This window comes from Equus asinus, chromosome 2, assembly GCF_041296235.1.
Source record: "Equus asinus isolate D_3611 breed Donkey chromosome 2, EquAss-T2T_v2, whole genome shotgun sequence".
Lineage (NCBI taxonomy): Eukaryota > Metazoa > Chordata > Mammalia > Perissodactyla > Equidae > Equus > Equus asinus.
In genome coordinates, this window is record NC_091791.1 from 80,729,058 (window position 1) to 80,749,776 (window position 20,719).

General features: G+C 36.0%; 1 protein-coding gene across 6 annotated transcripts in view; it reads right to left on the reverse strand.

Moving 5' to 3' along the window:
- The window catches only part of RYR2 (ryanodine receptor 2), a 674,743-nt gene that overhangs the window by 340,251 nt on the left and 313,773 nt on the right, over positions 1-20,719 (reverse strand). For all 6 annotated transcript variants that reach the window (XM_070492185.1, XM_044758547.2, XM_070492181.1 and 3 more), the window contains exons 11-14: positions 19,207-19,281; positions 12,828-12,984; positions 6,385-6,549; positions 552-673 (exon numbers count right to left, since the gene is read on the reverse strand). In XM_070492185.1, coding sequence (XP_070348286.1) covers positions 552-673; positions 6,385-6,549; positions 12,828-12,984; positions 19,207-19,281 — 519 coding nt within the window. The remainder of the gene's footprint in view (positions 1-551; positions 674-6,384; positions 6,550-12,827; positions 12,985-19,206; positions 19,282-20,719) is intronic.

Sequence of the window (20,719 nt, forward strand, 5' to 3'; positions counted from 1 at the left end):
ACACACACACACACAGACATATTATAATTTTTTTCCCATCAAATTGGTGAAGTTTAAAGAGATATATGATATCCATCACAAGTCAGAGAGTAGGTTGGTAAAATATTGCCAGAAAACACTTTGGCCACAAGCTTGATTTAGTTTGTAAATACACAACTATTTCCATTATTAGGTAGGAAAACTTAGTTACTGTAAGAATCATTTTATTTTCTTAATACACTTCCAAACCCACAAAGTATCTAGGCTTTCCTATCCTCAGTATAAATTAGAATTAAATAGGTCCAGCACAGGGTATGTTATAGAACAATCCTGACCCTACAGGTAGCAATTACAAGTCACACATACAATTTCTAAAAGCACAACCATTTTTTTAAAAAGGTCATTTAAAAGAAAGACAAAACCACCTAACTAGCACTTCCTAATGTGTTCTGCTGACCTACCAAATTGTATGAGATTATCACCATCATACATTTTCGAACTGTTTATATGTAAATCCAGTAAGAAAATGGAAATAAAATGTCAAACAACCACAACAACAAAAGAAAATGTACCTTATAAATCTATTGAAGAGAAAGACGGTGCTGCGGATGACTCGCGCTGTCCGGGATTCTTCGTGCTGAGACCTAGATAAGTTTAAGCCATCATCCATGTGTCCTTCATGATGCATAATAGCCTATAAGGAAGCAGAAATAATGCTGTGATTCCCAACATCTATTTTCCAAAAGGGAGTTTCTGCTGATTAAAAATCCTTGGTGACAGATACATCTCATAATTCAGAGTTTTTGGATTTGTGTGTGTGTGTGTGAGGAAGGTTGGCCCCGAGCTCATCTGTGCCAGTCCTCCTCTATTTTATGTGGGACACCACCACAGCACGGCTTGACAAGCGGTGCTAGGTCTGCGCCTGGGATCCGAACCTGCGAACCCTGGGCCACCAATGCAGAGTGCATGAACTTAATCACTACACCAGGCAGGCCCCAATGCTTGGGATTTTTTTTTAAAAAAGGTAATATAGTGTACAAACTATATATTTGTAACACTTCAGTGTGGTCTGTGCATCACTCCACAATCATAAGTTTATATTTCTGAAGCAAAACATGAATATTCACACTAAGCAGCATATATAAAAGCCAGGAAGAGTGATTCAGACATTTTTTAACTAACCAAGTTCTTATTCATATGAAACAACAACAGAAAGACAGTTTCAAATATGTAAAGATTTGGCGAATATATCATTAACACGCTTTTCTTGAAATAAAAAATGATTTGAAGACACTAGTTAACTGGGAAGTATATAAAAATTGGGAGATCTAGATTGGGGAAGTCCTGGTATATCACGACCACACTGAAATCTCCCCATAAGAATTAATAGAGTAGGAGTGGCCTGGTGGCGCAGCAGTTAAGTTCGTGTGGTCCACTTCAGCAGGCCAGGGTTCACTGGTTCAGATCCTGGGCACGGACCTACACACGCACTGCTCATCTAGCCATGCTGTAGCAGGAAGTATGGGCACACATGTTAGCTCAGGGACAATCTTTCTCAGCAAAAAGAGGAGGATTGGCAGCACATGTTAGCTCAGGGCTAATCTTCCTCAAAAAAAAAAAAGATTAATACATAATTCTAGAAGTAGTAATAAGTTTATAATGGAGGTTTTAATTAGATTATCTCTTCTATGGCCTATAAAGTCTGTTTCACATGTTACTTACTAACTTAAGAAGTTTAGCCTTTTAACACCCTTGTCAAACTATTCTAGAAAGGCAAGCGTTATGTTAGCCCATGATGGGGAATATAAATACTATTCTGACTTTAATCCATGGTTAAGGAAAGAGACAGTGGAGTAATGACTAAGAACCCTGTCATTACTGCAGTGGACTGAAGACAGGGAGTGGCCGGAGGTGAGATAAAGGATCGGGTTTGTCATGGTAAGGAGGCTGGAATGACCACAGGAAGGCAGGCTCAGCCAGGACGTGTCTAAACAGGGCAGTCGCAAAGTCAGGGCGGACTGGAAAGAGGTGAGACTGAAGGCAGAGAGACTGGGTAAGAGGCTATGGGAAGAGTGCACAGGAGGCACGAAAAAGACTGAACTAGATTTGTGGGGATGGAGCAGAGGAAGCTGATATGAGGTAAAAAAAGATAAAATTGTCAAGGATTGGTGTTTTACTGAACTCAGCAGAATGAGGCAACGAAATTGTGGAAACTCTTGATATTTAGTTCCCATATGAAATTTGAAAGACATATATATAGAGTTTGCTTTAAAATGTTCATATTTTTAGTAGACCATAAATCCTTTTACTTGCAACTGTTTAAATTTATAAAGAAAAGTATGTCATGAGGTATGTGGTTTTAAAAATTCTTTCAAGGGGTATATTTATGAAAAAAAGATTGAAGACAACTGGTTAAATTGGTTAATTGGAAAAATGAAAGACTTTTTTTTTTTTGCATTTACCACTTACGTATATTGAATGGTAAATCATACCTGAAGAGTTTCTGATGATTTTCTGGTAGAAATTTACTTCTATCTTTACAAAAATGCAGGTGTACATGTTACCATTTCTACCTATATTTCTCACATAACAATATATCATACTCAACTTTTAATAAAAGCTATATGGAAAATGTGACATTAGGCAGAGTTCTTAGAAAGTAATATGTGAGTTAAGAATTTTCCTTTGTTTATTCTTTCAGTTCTTTACTATTTGTGAAATCTATTTTGAACTTTTACCTTTCTGGTAAATTTTGAGGCTTAACAACATTGACTGCAGTATGGCGGATCCAACAAAATCATGATTAATAAAATGAAAAGCCCAACAAAACTCATGTCCAGTATCACAAGCAATGATAGTGTTTATCCTTGAGTGTGATAGTGACTAGAAGGGATCATGGAGGTGGGGGGCCGAAGGTGTTTCTAACATACGTAGCTTTGAATTTTCTAGAACCCATATTCAAAAAAGTTTTTTAAAAAAATTAAAATTAATTTTAGTAATATATTTGATTTAATGCAATATATCCAAAATATTCTTATCGCAACATGTAATAAATATACAAACTTGTTAATGGGATATTTTACATTATTTTTTTCAATCCTTATCTTCAAAATCCAGTGTGTATTTTATAATTACAGAGTATGTCGATTTGACAACAAATTATTATTTAAAGTACTTGACTTGTTTTAGAATTCATGACATTTATAGTTGGAAAAGTACATTCAGATACTTAAGTTGTTCCAAACATGGATAAAAGTTTTCTAATAACTTAATCAAGCATAACTTTTTAAATTTAAATTAATTAAAATTTAACAAAACTAAAAACCCACTTCCTATAGTACTAGCCACACGTGGCTAGCGGCTACTGATTTAGCCAGCACAGCCCTAAAGTTAATTTCAAGTTTATGGGAATTATAAGAAACATGAGCAACAGGAAAAAATGGTTAGACACATCCAGAACATGGGACATTCTATAACTGGCCTGGGTTCTTAAAAAAGTCAGTGGCATGGGACAAAAATAAGATAAGGAATTATTCTAGATTAAAAGAGACTAAAGAGGCATAAAAAAATAAACAAATGCATGAACCTTGATTGGATTCTGATTTAAAATGAGCTATAAAAGACATTCCTAGGACAATGGAGGAAATATGAATATGAACAGAATATTAGATAATATAATGAATCATTATCTATTAGGTATAAGAATGGTAGTGTGGATGTGTCCATACACATACACATATACAGAGAGAGAGAAATAAGGAAGAAGGAAGGGATGGAGAGAAGGAAAGTAAATATTGCAAACTATTAATGATTGTTGAATCTAATATGAGGGTAAATGGATATTCATTGAATTAGTCTTCTAACATTTTGTATGTTTGAAATTTTTCAAAAGAAAGTATTTAGAAAAAAATCTGGTAAATATTATGGAAGAGCCATGGCCAAATATCTTTATCAAAATACAAATTTGTTTTGAAGCCCAATCAAACTCTTTTGCTCCAGTTTGCACGTTAGCTAGCGACCTTCCAAACGCTAAGATGGCACTCTGTACACTCAAAATTCTGCGATGCTAATGCAGTTGGAGACCAAGCGAATAGGTGTATGTGGGATCTTCTTTACTCAACTGTAACTTCACACCCTTGAAAATATATGTTTTCATTCAAGAACCATTGATTGAACATCTACTGTGCTAGATACTGAGAATACAGAAATAAAAGATGTGGTTCCAGTGCCCAGAGTCTAGTGATGGAGACAGATCATAAATCAGGATTATACACCTTTGTCGTGTCTTTTCCTTTCTGCCCCTCCTCCTTAGACTGTGAACTGAACATAGTCTAACCTCTAGGCTCTTTGGCTTCTGTGGACCTCAAAAGGCTGCTGCAACTCTTTGGATCCAAACATGCAACAACAAGGATAAAAGTTACATACATTTTGCTGAGTGAAAAAAGCTATATCCAAAAGCATGTGTGCTGCATGATTTCACTTATATAAAGTTCTACATCAGGTAAAACCAACCTCTGGGAGGTAAAGACCACAAGAGAAGTTGTTCCTGGGAAGAAGGGGCAGGGAGAATCTGGAAAAGAATTTTGGGCAATTTTCTGGGGAAACGGAAATGTTCCATATTGCGATGTGTTTGGGTCATACAAATGTATCCAGTTGTCAAAACTCTACAGTTAATTTTTTGCATTCCAGTGAATATAAGTTTTACCTCCAAAAATTAAAAATAAGTAACAGTAATAATCCAGTGGAACATGGCATGGGGGTGGAGGTGTAAATGAAACAAGAACAGGAGAGCACTGAAAATGCTGAAGGTTAACAATGGATATGTAAGGCTTCATTGTATATTTTGTTTTCTTTGTATATATTTGAATTTTCCAAAATAAAAAGTTTAAAACAGCCAGGCTCAGTAACAGGAAATAAGGAATGCTTTACAATACTGAATACAAACATATGAATTTAAATTTATGAACCTAGATCAAAGACTTCAAAGACAAGTGATCATCTCATTATAAAGATTACACAGGTCTGCAGAATTGTCCCAGGATCTCCATCCAAAGCTCAGAGTTAGGTAGTGTAAGGATGCATTTAAGCCCAACCCCATCTAAGCAAAATCAGCCTTCAAATTCACCAAAGTCAGCACTGGTCCCTCTAAACAGATCACAATAACGATGAACAATCTATACTGGAATGTATATATGTTACATTTAATAAATCTATTGAAAATAAAAATTTCTGCCCCCTACAGTCTTCTTTTCCAAGCTCTCCCATTTGGAGAAATAACCTGTGTCTGGTTATTTGGTTCTATGCACTGTATTACATGTTGGTGTAAAAATATGAAATACGAACAATCTAGTACTATGTACTTGCCCTAAAGGAGTTCATAAATTAGCGGAGAGAGAGAGACATGTAGCCTAGTAAATAAAACAGCACAGGGAGTGTATATAAAATTTAAAAACTTATATATGAATATTATGAGGACATAAGGGAGGTTGCAGGGGATAAGCTGAGATAGTCAGGAAGAACTTCTAAGATCATCTTTAAACTTCACCTCTGGTGGATGGCTAGGAATTGGGCAGAGGAAAAAGAACTTGTAAAGCGTATTCCAAAGAGAGGAAATGGTATATACAAATGCACAGATGTGTACAAACCAGGGCTTTTTTTTTTGAGGGGTTGCAAGGAATGTGCTGTAAGTAGCATGCTGGGGAAACTGAAGAGGATGCTTAGAGATTGACCAAAGAACAGGAGACTGGGGCACAGCTGAGGTGGAAGGCAGGTCAAGAAGGGGATCACATTACTATGGAAAACTGTGGTCATTGTCTTGCAAGCAATGGGGTGTCAGTGAAGGACCCAGAGATGAGAGTACACTACATGAGCACTTCGGCATTTTAGAAAAATCATTCCAGCAGCAGCATGCAGTGAATCAGGTAGACTAAGCTAGACTTCAGAAAAGAGTATATTTCTTCATTTAATATTTAAATCAGTGATGTAACATCCAGCAATGTTCATCTTACAAAAAACCAGAGTTTATTATGGTGGGATTTGATGTTTAGCATGTAAATAATGAACTTTAGCAGATGGCTGAAAGTGTTAGCTACCTCTTTTTGTCTTGCGTTTGTGTTTTTTGTCATGAAAAATGACTGCTATCAGGAGTGTTTTTTTTTTTTAAAGATTTTATTTTTTCCTTTTTCTCCCCAAAGCCCCCCAGTACATAGTTGTATATTCTTTGTTGTGGGTCCTTCTAGTTGTGGCATGTGAGACGCTGCCTCAGCGTGGTCTGCTGAGCAGTGCCATGTCCGCGCCCAGGATTTGAACCAACGAAACACTGGGCCGTCTGCAGCGGAGCACGCGAACTTAACCACTCGGCCACGGGGCCAGCCCCCTATCAGGAGTGTTTTTATATAATCTTACCTTGCGTTGTATGGATCCCATTCTCACAGATTTCACATCCACAGACTGGTAAGTCAGCCACAGGCCTGTATTTACATGTTGGATGTAACATACTGAGTCTCCATATTTTATTTCAGATGTTCCCATGCCATCGACTTCTTTTCTCACTCCTACATCCAATTTTTCCTAACGAGAGAGGAAAAAAAAGATAATGAAAAGTTTAAAAAATACCAGTTTATATTGAAAGAATTTTGCCTTGTTGATAATATGTCCCTTGAAAAATTCAGCCCTTTGAAATCCGCGGAAACAATAATGGTCAAAATATTTTACTCTAGCAGTTCAACCTCTACTGAAAATCAAAGAAGGAAATTGCAAAAATAACTAAAATATTCTTGAATTATTCACACTGGTAGAAAATTATTTTGGCCTTAACACAAAACTTTATATTGCTTAATGGCAAACTCCAAAACAGAGATCTTAAAACTAGTAGTTGAGGCTTCATATTCTTTCCAGATTATTCTTTTCATTATTGGTAGTTAAGACCACAGGTTTGGGAGACACAAAATCCAGTTTTGAGTCCAGTCTCTGCCACTCATTACCTCTGTGTCCTTAGGACAAGTTAATTAAAGCTTTTCAGCCTCAATTTTCTCATCTGTAAATCAAGGTAACAAAAGCATCTCCCCCAGAGTATCAAAAAAAATGAGTGAGATAATGCATGTAAAGTTTTCAGGACAGTGCCTGGGATAAAATAAACACTCGAGTACATTTTTCGGGATGTTGACCATGAAAATGGTGTCAAATCCTGAATTTGAGATAAATTATTGACTGTTCACATTAGTGTCAAAGACATCACAATGACAATCAAGGGAAATATTCCTTATATCAACTAGTAAAATAGGTTGGTTTTTTTTGAGGAAGATGAGCCCTGAGCTAACATCTGCAATCAATCCTCCTCTTTTTGCTGAGGAAGACTGGTCCTGAGCTAACATTTGTGCCCATCTTCCTCTATTTTATATGTGGGACGCCTGCCACAGCATGGCTTGATAAGCAGTGCTTAGATCTGCACCCAGGATCTGGACCAGCGAACCCCAGGCCACCGAAGTGGAGCACATGTAAAGATATGGCAAGCATTTTCAACCTTACAGTGGCCAGGCCCTACAATCACTACTATTAATAACTCTTTAATTTTTCACAACATATCTGTATATGTGAGCGTATTTCTGTGCCATTTATTTTCTCCTGGGATACCAGTTGCTATTCTGTAATTTATTTTCAATAAAACTATGTCATCAAATTGTGGTATGTTAATTCCAGTGCTTTTCCCAAGACCATGTAGTTAGATTTTAACTATTTTTCTAGTATTATAAGCAGCTTCTATTTTTAAAGATATCTTTTACCAAGACAAAATTAGTTAAAATATTATGCAAGAATCATGCACTATTGTGTAAGATATTACACACACACACACACACACACACACACACAGAGTTTTAATTTCAGTTACGGTTTTACTTCCCTTACAGAGTCAATGGTTATCCACATACTTCTGAAAATCAGGACTTAAAAACTGAAACACTCAAAATACAGTAGAGAGAGTATAATGCATTCTAAAGAGACTAAGTTAGCCAGAGGCATTAATTTGATTTGATAAAGATTACTATTATTATTACAGAAAAAAATTTTTTAAAGTCACTGTTCTACTTTTTACTAACAAAATGGGAATCTGAGTGACCAGCTGTAGACACTGGACACCAGGCATTATTGTGAACATGTCACTTTTAAAATTCTTAATTCATTATATCCAGCCCTAGGCCTAACTAGAAGATGCTAACATGATTAGAGAAAGCTCAAGAGATGACATAGGGGAGTTTCAAAGAATGTGGGAGAAGGCACAGAAAAAGCCCCTTCCTCCCCTTCTTCTGAGAGAAGAGCGAGGCAGGAGAATCAAGTCTCTCTACCCAACTTCAACGCACTGCAAAATAAGGAATTTCTTTCCATTCCCAACTGAATACACCCACACTCCATTTTATAATAAATTTTACTGGCAAATCCAAAACTCTACAATCTGAGACATGTTATTGCCGTTCTTCCTATTTGGGTCCATATTAGTTAGGATGAGGAGCTCATTTGAAATATATACATATTTCATGAGGAATATATATATAAGATACATATATATTTAAGATACTTCAAATACCTTAAATAATCTGAAATACATGCTAGACTAAACTGCAAATGTCACATACCAGAAGGGAAGTCTAAAGACATCGCTCTAGAGACAGAGTATAAAGTGTAGGAACGTTTTGTTCAGATTCATTTGCTTGTAAAAGCCACATGAGTTCAGGGGAATGAAAAGAAGCAATTTCTAAAACCGCTTACTGCAGGGAATATGTTTCATGCATCAGCATATTACAAACATTATAATATGGCTTTAAAATTATGTGTTTCACAGTAAGAGAGATTAACTTAAAATCCATAGAATATAAAATAAGATACAATTGATCTTTACCTATCAAAATTAGCAAAGATTTTTAAGAATTATCTGTGATGAGGCAACACAGAAATCTAAACTTTCATAGATTGCTGCTTGGAATGGATACTGGCACAAATTTTGGAAGAACACTTGGCCTCCAAGCGTCCGTTCACTGGAGCGTTACCAGGACCCACGGAGTGGCAGGCGCCATAGCATGGCGTCTAACATAGTCACAGTCCTCCAGCCTCTAAGAGCTTCCAAACCCAAAAACCTTATTTAAATTTTCATATAATTTAATCAAACAGTTCAACTTCCTAAAAGGAAGCAGGCAGTAATATACAGAAATATTTAGAGACAAAAATGCTCAATTTATGAGAACAAAATTGAAAATTAAATATTCAAATATAAGGAAGTGGCTGAATAAATCATGATAAATCTATAATAGAATGTTGAGTTATTGTCAAAATTCTATTAAATAAGGAATATAGTAGTATATTAAATAAAAACTAAATACAACATAGTATATAATTAGCCCTATTAAGTATCAAAATATGTACCTATTTGCTAAAAACTGAACTGCAGGGGCCGGCCTGGTGATGTAGTAATTAAGTTTGCACATTCAGCTTCAGCGGCCCTGGGTTTGCTGGTTCTGTTCCCAGGTGCAGACCTACACACCACTTGTCAAGCCATGCTGTGGCAGGCGTCCCACATATAAAGTAGAGGAAGATGGGCACGGATTTTAGCTCAGGGCCAATCTTCCTCAGCAAAAAGAGGAAGATTGGTGGCAGACGTTAGCTCAGGACTAATCTTCTTCAAAAAAAAACCTGAACTACACACACACACACACACACACACACGAGTTGTTTCCGAGTGATGAATTGTACATGATTTAAGTTTCCCCCTTACCATATTTTCATACTCCCTTTTAAGATTTTCTACATGACTATGCACTAAATAAATAGTAAAAACATTAATTTTAGGAATAAATAATGGAAAGAATTACTGTCTCTGTCTCATGGAACATAACTTTATTACCTAATCTGCCAATGATTTTAAAATTAAAATTCGACTGTGATTTTAAAAAAAAAACGTTTTCTTCAATTGCACCTCCACCTTCACTACCCTCAACCTTGTTATCATGTGCAATTATCATTGTGAATTAAATGAGTGGAGTGTATGCCAGCAAGTTATTAACAACCTTATATTAGAGTGGTTCCGTGAAGAAGTACCAGGCAGGAAACCAGCTTTAGAGAAACTGAACAGCATGTTAAAACGTACTATTGGGATCCTTGGTCTCTGTGCCTTCAGTGGAAGCTATGACATCACGCAACTGCTAAACCCCAGAGCAGAAGCCCTGAGCAAAGACCAGAGAAGGCTCTGGCCAGTAAAAATTCTCTAAATGCAAGTTATACTCTAACAGTGACAGAATATTAGCAGAGATATTTGGAGAAAAATGTTTCAAGGGCTATTGCTTCGGGCAAGAATTTTTATCAAGAGCTTTTGAAAATATTCATAGCTTTTGAGTCAACATTTCCATTTCCAGGAATGCATCCTAAAAAAATAAATCAAAAATGTGCACAAAACACATAAAATGTACACATTCTTGTGTTCAAGGATGTCAGCACATTGGCTGTTTCATTCTTTAACTGATTTTTTTGTTACAAAAGAAACAGGCTTTTATAACAGCAAAAAATCCAAAGATTTGTTTTTTCAAAGTTAAACTAAAAATTCCCCCTGCATTGATATTCTTATAAACACTCCATTTGATCTTTCTAAAGTATTCAAAGTTAAAAGATTAGTGTAGATCCTTCCATATTTATCATATAATCACATATAAACATACACACAAGGATTTCATTTTTAATTAAAAAAATAAGATTTTTAAAATTATGACTTGCTTTTTTTCACTCAACAATATTATCATTGCTACCTTTCCTGATCAATATATTCTGATAGCTAATAGCATTTAGCTATCAAATATATTTGGTGAATATTTGAGTCGTCTTCAGTTTTTTGCCACGACAAAGAATAATATTAACTCGCACAGGTTTTATTTCATTTCTGTAAGACAACGCCACTCATTGAAAAAAAAAATAGATTGCTAGATCAATGGCTATATGTATGCAAGAAAGTTTTGAGATATGTTAATATACTTTTCTCATTTGCATTTGCATTTCCATTTGAATAAACTAGCCCCTGTTTTGACAGAGGCATCCATTTACCTCCTGGAGAATTAAGATTGTTATAGAAAGAATGAAAAGAGAAAGACTGTCAGTATTCAGCCTTCTACAGCCAACAGTACGATTTCTGGAGACCATAGGAATAGGATTGTTATAGAAATAGCGAAAAGAGAAAGATGAACTCAGGATTCAGATTTCTACATGCAAGAGTAGGATTTTTGGAGACCACAGTTAGACAACAGAGTCAGGCTGCTGCCTGGGAGCTGATGGAGGGGTCGAGTGATGCTTCATCTGTGTGAGGCCCTGCGAGGTCAAGGGTGCACCTCCAGGCCTCTGCGCCAGCCGTGACAACCCAGGGGTGAATGAGTGAACCAGCCAGCCCAGGATTCCAGGCCTGGGGCTAACTCCTGGTTATTTAAACCCACACTAGTTAGGTGGTTTAGACAGAGATGACCTGGCTTGCACTGGCTCTTCTGCACTCCCAGCCCAGTTACTCGGACCAGCAGGTTTTGTTTTATGAATATTAATACTACGTTACTTCAGTTGATACACAGATTTTGTAACTGTTATATCTTCAGTGAATTGCACTCTTTAATACTACAAATATCCTTCGTCTCACTCAGTGCTTTCTTTTGTCTGAATTCCTCCTGAATTTGTTTCTTTTTGGACTGAAATGCTAACAGTGGATAAACTAGCAAATTTCCACTCCTCTGCTTAGTTAGGCTTTAGGAAGAAGCCCACTGGCACCGTGTTTGTTCACAATGAGATCAACTGTGCTTTCTAACTACAGAGATAAGGAGCACCTGCCCACCCGAGGTCTACCAAAGCAGCCCCTTCAGAGTCCCTGGATGGGTCCACACAAGAAGTATAATAGATGAAGACCCTGTCTAAGATTGTCCATTGGATTTGACCAGCTTTGTCTATTTTCACCACAGGGAATAGCAACTACACTGGCTGTCTTTCTGGGAGACAGAGAACTCTGGGGTTCAATCTCACGATGAATCAGAGCATCTTCCACCATTCTATTTACTCCAAAGCAGGAGTCCTGAGAGAAGGGCATTAGGGACATAGACTCGGTCTACAGCGATACTCCTGGTCTCGCCCAAACTTACCTTTATCTATAACAGGGGCAAAGTTTTGCATTTCTGAGACAAAAGCTAATGGTAATTCAACCCCATTCCTATCATTATTCTCACATTTCACATTCTTTATTAAATGAAGGACAGGAATACAGACAATTATCATAAACATGAATACAACAGATGCTTGGCATTTGTCAGTTGAACATGTGCTACTTTCAACTATTCCTGAGACACTTCACTGCTCAGGACATTTGTTCTCTTGCTGAGGCACGGTCAGGAATCCGCTGCATCGCGGGGTTGGTGAGTTAGGAACCACTCATGAGGCACCAGCATTCCCACTTGACTTGGATGTGCATTTATTTTTTCCTATTCTACTCAACATCTGTTTCAGAGAGAGTCTCATTAAAGATCTTAAGTGTTCCCTTAGAGGTTTTATCCTTACAAATGATTCAACATAGTAAGAAGAAAAGTCTCTATATAAGTCTCTCTATATAAGTCTATACATATAAGAGTGGATGTGCAAACGTGCCTTTGAGAAAAACGTTCTGGCATGCTTTAACATCATATGGTCATACAACAGTAGCACAGGAGGAATGGAAGGAAGAGAAACTGGGAATTCAGAAATACACGTAAAACATGCTCACATCATTGCTTTTTGTATTTCTAACAGCAAAGGAAATTTGGTGGAATATATTTACAGGAAATCCAAAATTCTATTTCCTGTCTTACCTTGGAAGATCGGAAGGTAAATGCTGTCGATTTTACATCAGCTTTTTCTTTGTCCATGAGTAGCAGGTTTTTGTCTTCCATGAGACTCAAGTACTTTCCTGTCGTGACGTGGCGCAGTCGGAAGGGCTGGCCCCATCTTATGTGGCTTCCACTCCACCTAACAAGAAGAGTTAAGACTCGATCCAATGGTATCCACAATCACAGGAGAAATAACAGTTAAAATGTACATGTCAAACAACAAACAAAGGTGCTTTGCATATATTGTCTTATTGAATGTTCTCAAAAACCTTATGATGTTGGTAGTATTAGTTTCATTTCACAAATAACAAAATGGTGATTTGGAACGATTAGATAATTTTTAATGTTATGCAGCTATTAGTAAGTAGAAGTGAAATTTAACTCAATGCCTTCCAAGTTTAAATGTAATCCATCCACACTGTGCACTATTCCAGGCAAAGATGACTAGGAACTGTGTTCCAAGGTAATCTCTAATCACTAGTAACAGATATAAAAATTATAAGTTTAATGATACTTTAAAATTTACTAGTTAAAAACTTTTGTTGGATTTGCACAGATTTGAAAAAATAGCAGTCTTATACTCAATGCCTAATTATGACTAATTGGAACTCATATTTAAAAACTGAAGTATAAGGACTGGCCCAGTGGTGTAGCAGTTAAGTTCACACGTTCCACTTTCACAGCCCAGGGTTCGCCGGTTCAGATCCCAGGTGCAGACCTATGCCGACTCATCAAGCCATGCTGTCGCAGGCATCCCACACAGAAAGGAGAGGAAGATGGGCATGGATGTTAGTTCAGGGCCAGCCTTCCTCAGCAAATAAATAAAAGAGGAGGATTGGCAGCAGATGTTAGCTCAGAGCTAATCTTCCTCCAAAAAAAAGTAAATAAATAAAAACTGAAGTACATATTTACCTAAAAAAAGTTTATTCCTATGCTTCAAATTTTAATAATGTGGAACAATGATATCATCAAAAACTGATGAGCAAAAAAGACAAACCAAGAAAATGAGAATTCTAAAAAGGGCAAGGGAAAGAAGGAAAGAAAAAGTGCAATTAACAGAAAATATACACCAAGGTTGCAGAAAACAAGATAAAAAGCAAAGTTATGATCATTAAAATCTGCTTTTAAAAATAATGACTTTCAGATTGGGTAGAAAAGGAGAAACAAGATACAGACTATCCTCGCCTTGCACAGTACTGTGTTACCTGAAAGTCCTGCACATCGAAACCATCCACTTGCCACTTGCAGAGTGAAAACAAGGTTCCGAGTTGCAGGAATTTCAGTTAACGTGGTAACGTACAAAGTGAGGACCACCTCTTATCACTGATAAGAAACATGCTAAAAATCAAGTAATTCAAAAAAAGCTAGAAATAAATGATTGGAAAAGACTCACCATGCACATAAAATCAAAAGGAAATAGTGATGGTAAAGTTGATAACAGATAAATTAGAATCCAAGGCAAAAAACATAAAGGGGATGCTGTCAGGTATTTTAGAAAGGGAAAAGATATACTCTACAAAGAACGCATGTCATGAAGCTTCACATGTCAATGACAAAGAGAAAATGAAACAAAAGAAACACAAGGATGATTGTTTAAAAAGACAATTACAGTAGAAGCTTTTATCACTATGTAATGAGTCAAATAGATACAAGTAAAGATATGGAGGATTTCAATATGATTTTGTTAATGAATAAACTTGTTTTAATATAGATTCATTAAAAACTTTTGTAGTCTACAAATTGAGAATACTTTTTTCAAATTCAGCAATCTTAGGAAACCATAAGTCTGTTTTCTGTAACCATACTGCTGTTTTCCTAACCCTGGTTTTTGACTTCAGATATTAGCATGGAGAATTAACAGTAGAATGATAACATAATAAATTCATTTTACATGGATTTGTTTATAAAGACAACTAATTTGGACAAGTTCCCCAACTAAGTTAATAACCATGTACCAATAAACACTGATAATAACAAAGTATTATCTTAAAAATGAAATTAAAGTTTGTTTAGCAAAAACAGGATATTAAAGCATTTCTAGTCTGCTAATAAACAAGCTGTATTTATTTCCTCCTTATAAACTTAGGTTTATTCTTTGCAGATGTTATGAAAAACACAATTATTTTTAATATTCATTTCCATTATTTGAAGATTTTGAATATTTTTTCCAAATAATGACTCATCTTAATCATCATAGAAAACAACTTCATTTTCAAAATAGTCCAACATTTTGACCAAATACATACTTTTTACCAAAATTTCTAGAGGGTATTCTGGATACCATGTTCAAATCTACTTAACAGAGCTCATACATACAAGCGCTCATTTCAAATCACTAAGGAGATTCTGTTAGAAATGGAATGAATTTGGCCAGTTATTGGCAAAGCATCGTGAAGTCTAGACACTATTTCTTTAGCTTACAGGCACTCGAATTAGCTGGTCTCATATGCTTATAGCCCAGAGGAGGAGAAGCCCAGGAGAATCAAGGGGCAAGATAATAATATTTAGTAAAAGCTGGAAGTAGTAATAGTAATGGAGTTACATAAAGCAATTTCCTACAGTAACATATCAGACAACTGTTCCCAACTTACTATCTATATTTACTTCAAATTACCTTGAAGAGAACAGGGAGTATTTGCTCACTCTTCATGATATGTCAACCTTTGATTTTGTTTATTTGTAACATAAAAGAAAGTGGAATTTGAAATATTCATAATGCATATTTTTAATTGCAATGATCATTCCCACTACAGAAACTAACATATATCCTACTCACAATGTTCTAACAACTTTGTATCGGGGTAAAACACGGGAATGTGTTTCCTACTATATTTAACTCCCTAAATTAAAACTTGCTTTATTAAAGTGGTTATGATACTGAAAAACTTTTGACAATGTTAATTTTATTTCTTTAAGTATGCAATATAAAATATATAATTATTTGGCTACATAAATTATAACAAATATATAGTTTGGGGCCTCATTGGTGGAAAAAAACATAGAGTATCCAAAACATTATAATATAAACATTGACCTTTGGAAATAAAGTTCTGTTATAAACATAGCAGGATCTTGGACTATCATTTCCTAAGCATAAAGAAAAATTAGTAAATATGTGGCCACTGCATATAGTAAAACATGTAAATTAAATGCAGTCTAATTTGTACGATTACAATGCAGCCAAAGTAGTTAAAAGATTCAGCAGAATCTGGAATAAAATAAGAACTTTAAAATAATTGTATTCATTATATATGAAGCTCCTGATTTCCTACTGTAGACAGGAAGGTAGAAATGGTATAAATCAAGGGCCACAGAGTAGACTAAAAACACCTCTCTTTACTCTTTTAAATGGTTGAAAAACTACCTGCCCTGTCTTTTGCTGTCAAGTTCCCTTTGGTGTCATCTGGATTCTGGGAGGCAAACATCATAACCACAAATTATAGTACTCTTAGTAACGTGCCCCTTTCAACTCTGGTGACGGTGAGACCAGGCCCTTTCTATATACCAGTCATCCAAATTCAAAGTCAAAACAAACTCCACACTTTCTATTTCAAACTTCAAACATCAGGCAACAGTAGAGAAACAGAATCAAGATAACATAGTCTTAGGTGTGCAAAGAAAGGTGTGGAGAACAATCCGGATTTATGCAATTACAGTTCATCTACAATATTGTTGACAATAAAAACAAAGCCCTGTCAGGTTTTCTGAAGCTCTCATCCCTCCTTTTTTTTTTTTTAATCTATAAATTGAGACAGATTTAGGGCCTCATTTGCTAAAAAAAAAAAAAATCTATTTCTTTAAGCACACAATCCTGAAGGGCAGGCATGCCTATAAATCTGAAGACACATCTGGAATCTGTTTTATAAAGGTAACAATACTTCTCTAAATTTCACTTTTATTCACTACTTCTTTTCTCTAATTAAGCTGTCTTTTTATAACACACAAGGTAAAGGAAATACATGTACATATTTAAAGCCCTTTTCCCTAAATTCTCTGCCTAAATAATGAAGCACATAAAAGCTGTTTTCCTTCTTTTGCTTTAAACGGTTGCCACTTCTTTCTCCATTTCATTAAGAGATGCATTTCTCATAAAATTTTACTTTCAAGTTCAATATTTATGAAGAGTTTTAGTATTTAGGTGAATTTAATCAACTATGTACTTATATGGAAGGAGTTTAATATTTTCAATTAACTAATATTTAACAAGGTTAGCATAGAAGAATTTTTTAAAATTACAGATTTACTATCATAGGAAATATAAAAAATCAATTTAATTTACATACTTTTTTTAAAAAGATTGGCACCTGGGCTAACAACTGTTGCCAATCTTCCTTTTTTTTTTTTTTTTTTTTAAGGATTGGCACCTGGGCTAATAACGGTTGCCAACCTTTTTTTTTTTTTCTGCTTTATCTCCCCAAACCCCCCCTGTAAACAGCTGTACATCTTAGCTGCAGGTCCTTCTAGCTGTGGGATGTGGGATGCCGCCTCAACGTGGCCTGACGAGCAGTGCCATGTCCGCGGCCAGGATCCGAACCCTGGGCCGCCACAGTGGAGCGCGCGAACTTAACCACTCGGCCACAGAGCCAGCCCCTACATACATATTTTTGTTGCATAGGAGTATGACAGAGTGAGCAGTGAAAGTCCTTTGATCCTAAAAAATATGATTGGGATAAAATTCTGTCATGGGAGACTAACAGAAATACGATTTCAACAAGAAAACGGAATAATATGCAACTCTTGCTGTTAAAGAAGACCACATTCAAGTATTTTTAAATAAACAAAGATGGTTAGTAAATCAGTGCCATACTTAGGGTCAATGGGATACTTTTAAAAGAGTGGCATAACCACTTTACTTTAAAATATCACTACTTATAATACACTAAGTTACATTCTATGCATCTCTTTAAACTGATAATGAAAAAATTTCTATGTCAAACCTTAAAATGTTCAAGGATATACAAAGTTTTTCAAAATTATTATATAAGATACATAAGCAAAAACAACTGAAGATCACTAAACTATTTTAATCATCATTAGACAAGCATTAATCTCAAAATATTAGATCTACAAAGATAACCATTTTATACTAAGATAGTTCCTTATTCCGATCCATGGAGTCTATAATCCTATATCAATAATTTCTTTAAAGTACAATATAATAGGGAACAAATACATGGAAAACTTATTGCTTCTTAGGTAAAGGATTAAACCTTTCAATAATTTCTTTTTAAAAATCTGATATTTTAATTCTATTTAAAATAGTTCAAAATGATAACTTTATCATCAATACTGCATTTATTTAAAGAACTAAAAGTCAATCTCTAGACAGCTTTCTGAATCATCAAAACATATATACATATAAATATATATATATTCTTATTTCTATAATGAATACCCATGACTCTGTATTGCAATCCAGATTTCTTACTGGGTTTTTAAGGTTTTTGTAAGTACAGATAGTGACTGCCAATGACAACCCTTGTACTCTCGTTCATGTTCAAGTTTCCTGTGTACAAGTGCCTTTAGAAGATTAAATCCAGAGTCTGTGTAGGGGCATTAGCCAGTGTGTCCCTTTAAAAACTATGTGTCCTTGAGGCTCCTTGTCTGGGCTAAGCGCCAGCACTCACCATGATAACAGTCCTGGGCTGGGCCAACCCAGCTGGTTTCTCATGGGAGAGTTAGCACAAAGACCCTCATGTTCTAAGGGAACAAGGAGGCCCTCCGGGGGAAGGGAAGGGGGTTCTGCTCCTTGAAATGCAGGTCCTACAGGGACAGTCCCCCTTGGCAAGCACGCAGCCTTTGTTCCTTTGCCTACGTAAGCAAGCTTCTCTCGGGGTGGTAGCTGATGCACATTGCCTGTCGTCCAGTCAGCCACCACTGGCCCTTCCCTGTATGTAACTCCCAGTAAACCCTTATGTCTCATTCGCTGTCTCTGGGTCTTTTATTTGGTCTGTTGACAACCTAGCCCACACTGCTCACCTAGATAGGCCTGTGGCAGAACGGTCTGTTAGACCTGAAATGTGTGACAGGCTTGCAAACAATCTGTCCTGTGTCCAAATCTTACATCACTCTGTCCCAGTACACCTTCTGCCAGGAGATGCACAGACTGGGATGAGACGATGCCACAAAAACAAACGAGGTCAAAGACAAAAGCAGATTATATAAAATTATCGCTTACCACCTGGTGAATTTAGGCTAATGAAAGATAAATGAAACAGATAGAAAGGAAAAGATGAGAGAATCTCTCCACCACTTCCTCAGTGTTTCATTTGCTTGTTCACTGTAGTCGTTAGCAAGTCAAGAGCACTAGAAGCATTTTGTACACTTGGCGCATTAGTCTGTATTTAGAAATTCTACTTACGCAACTCTTAGCGTCTCTAGTCTCCACAGGGAACGTGCATGAACAGATACAGCACCACCTTCATAATGAACAGTTCTGTTAAAACAAAAAAAAAAAACAATTTTAACGTGTTTCATTCTTGGACTCAATTTTTCAAGCCAATTAAAAGAGAGAAGCAATTGAAAGCCTCTGGATAAACTTGTTAAAGTCATACTTTCTGGAAGGAGACAATATAGCTGGAAATAAAAATAATCAAAATAACAATAATGGTGATCAACATAAGTTTGCCCTGAATAAACATCTGACTTTTAAACATATTCTCCCAATATTTTCTCCCTCTAATCCCATTCGTTCCTTCTCCTTCTCCCTCTCCCCCACCCATCTCTTAACTTAGGTCCATAAAAGTACTCAGCTAAGACTTTAGATGTAGTTTAATATATTATTATTTCAACATATGCATATAATTACTTGCAGTTCTAAATTCTATTCTAGATATTTAAAACATTTTAAAGAAATGTGAGAACACATTAATTTTAATGTTTTAATATAACAATCTGCAAAATGATAAAAGATAGAAAAGTATGAATATCACCAAGAATATAAATATCAACAAAAAAGTCACACACACAAAAAGAAATTTCTTTGGGTGTACATCATACATACCCAAATTCAAAAGCTCTCATAACAATTTGTCAATATGCCAGACATGAGGTGAAGGAATTTATATACATTATCCAAATTCGTCTCTGCATCCACTCCTCGAGATTGCTTTAAGGAAACCAAAGCTTATGCACACACCATTTCTTTCCCAAGTACTCACCATCTCTCCACTCTGTGGGATCTCTTTCATCATTCAAACACATATAACCCTGTCCTGTCTTAAATATAATAACATGTCTGACCTGTTTTCCTCTCCTGCCCTCCACTTCTCTGCTTCATTATCACCTCCTCTCACTTCTCAGTGACTCCAATCTTACTCAGACCCACTTCTCCACTGAAACAGACGTTACGAAGGCCGTGAAATGACCTTCATGTTCCCAAATCCAATGGAATTTTTTTTTTTAACACTGTGGAAACTCCTACTGTCTTGACAGTTTTTCTAACACTGTTCTCACCTGCTTTTCCTTTTCCCTTCTTAGATATTCCTTCTCAGTCTATTTTTATTGTGGAACTTTTCAAATACACATAAAAGTAGATATTATAATAAACCCCCATACACCCAGCACACAGCTTCAAAAATGACCAACATACGGCCAATCTTGTTTTACCTATAATTTCAAGTTACCCTTCCACATACAACCCTAAAACCCTAGAGTATATACGTATAATTAGTTTTTATGACATATCCAGTCAGTGTTCTAATTTTCCCAATTGTCCCCAAAATGTCTTTTTTTTGGATGTCTTTTCACATCAAGATCCAAGCAAGGCGCACAAACTGGTTAGGTGTCATGAATTTCTCTTATTCTAGAACAGATCCCCCTTCCTCTCTTCTTTGTCCTTGCCATTTACTTGTTGAAAAAAACCCGTATCATTT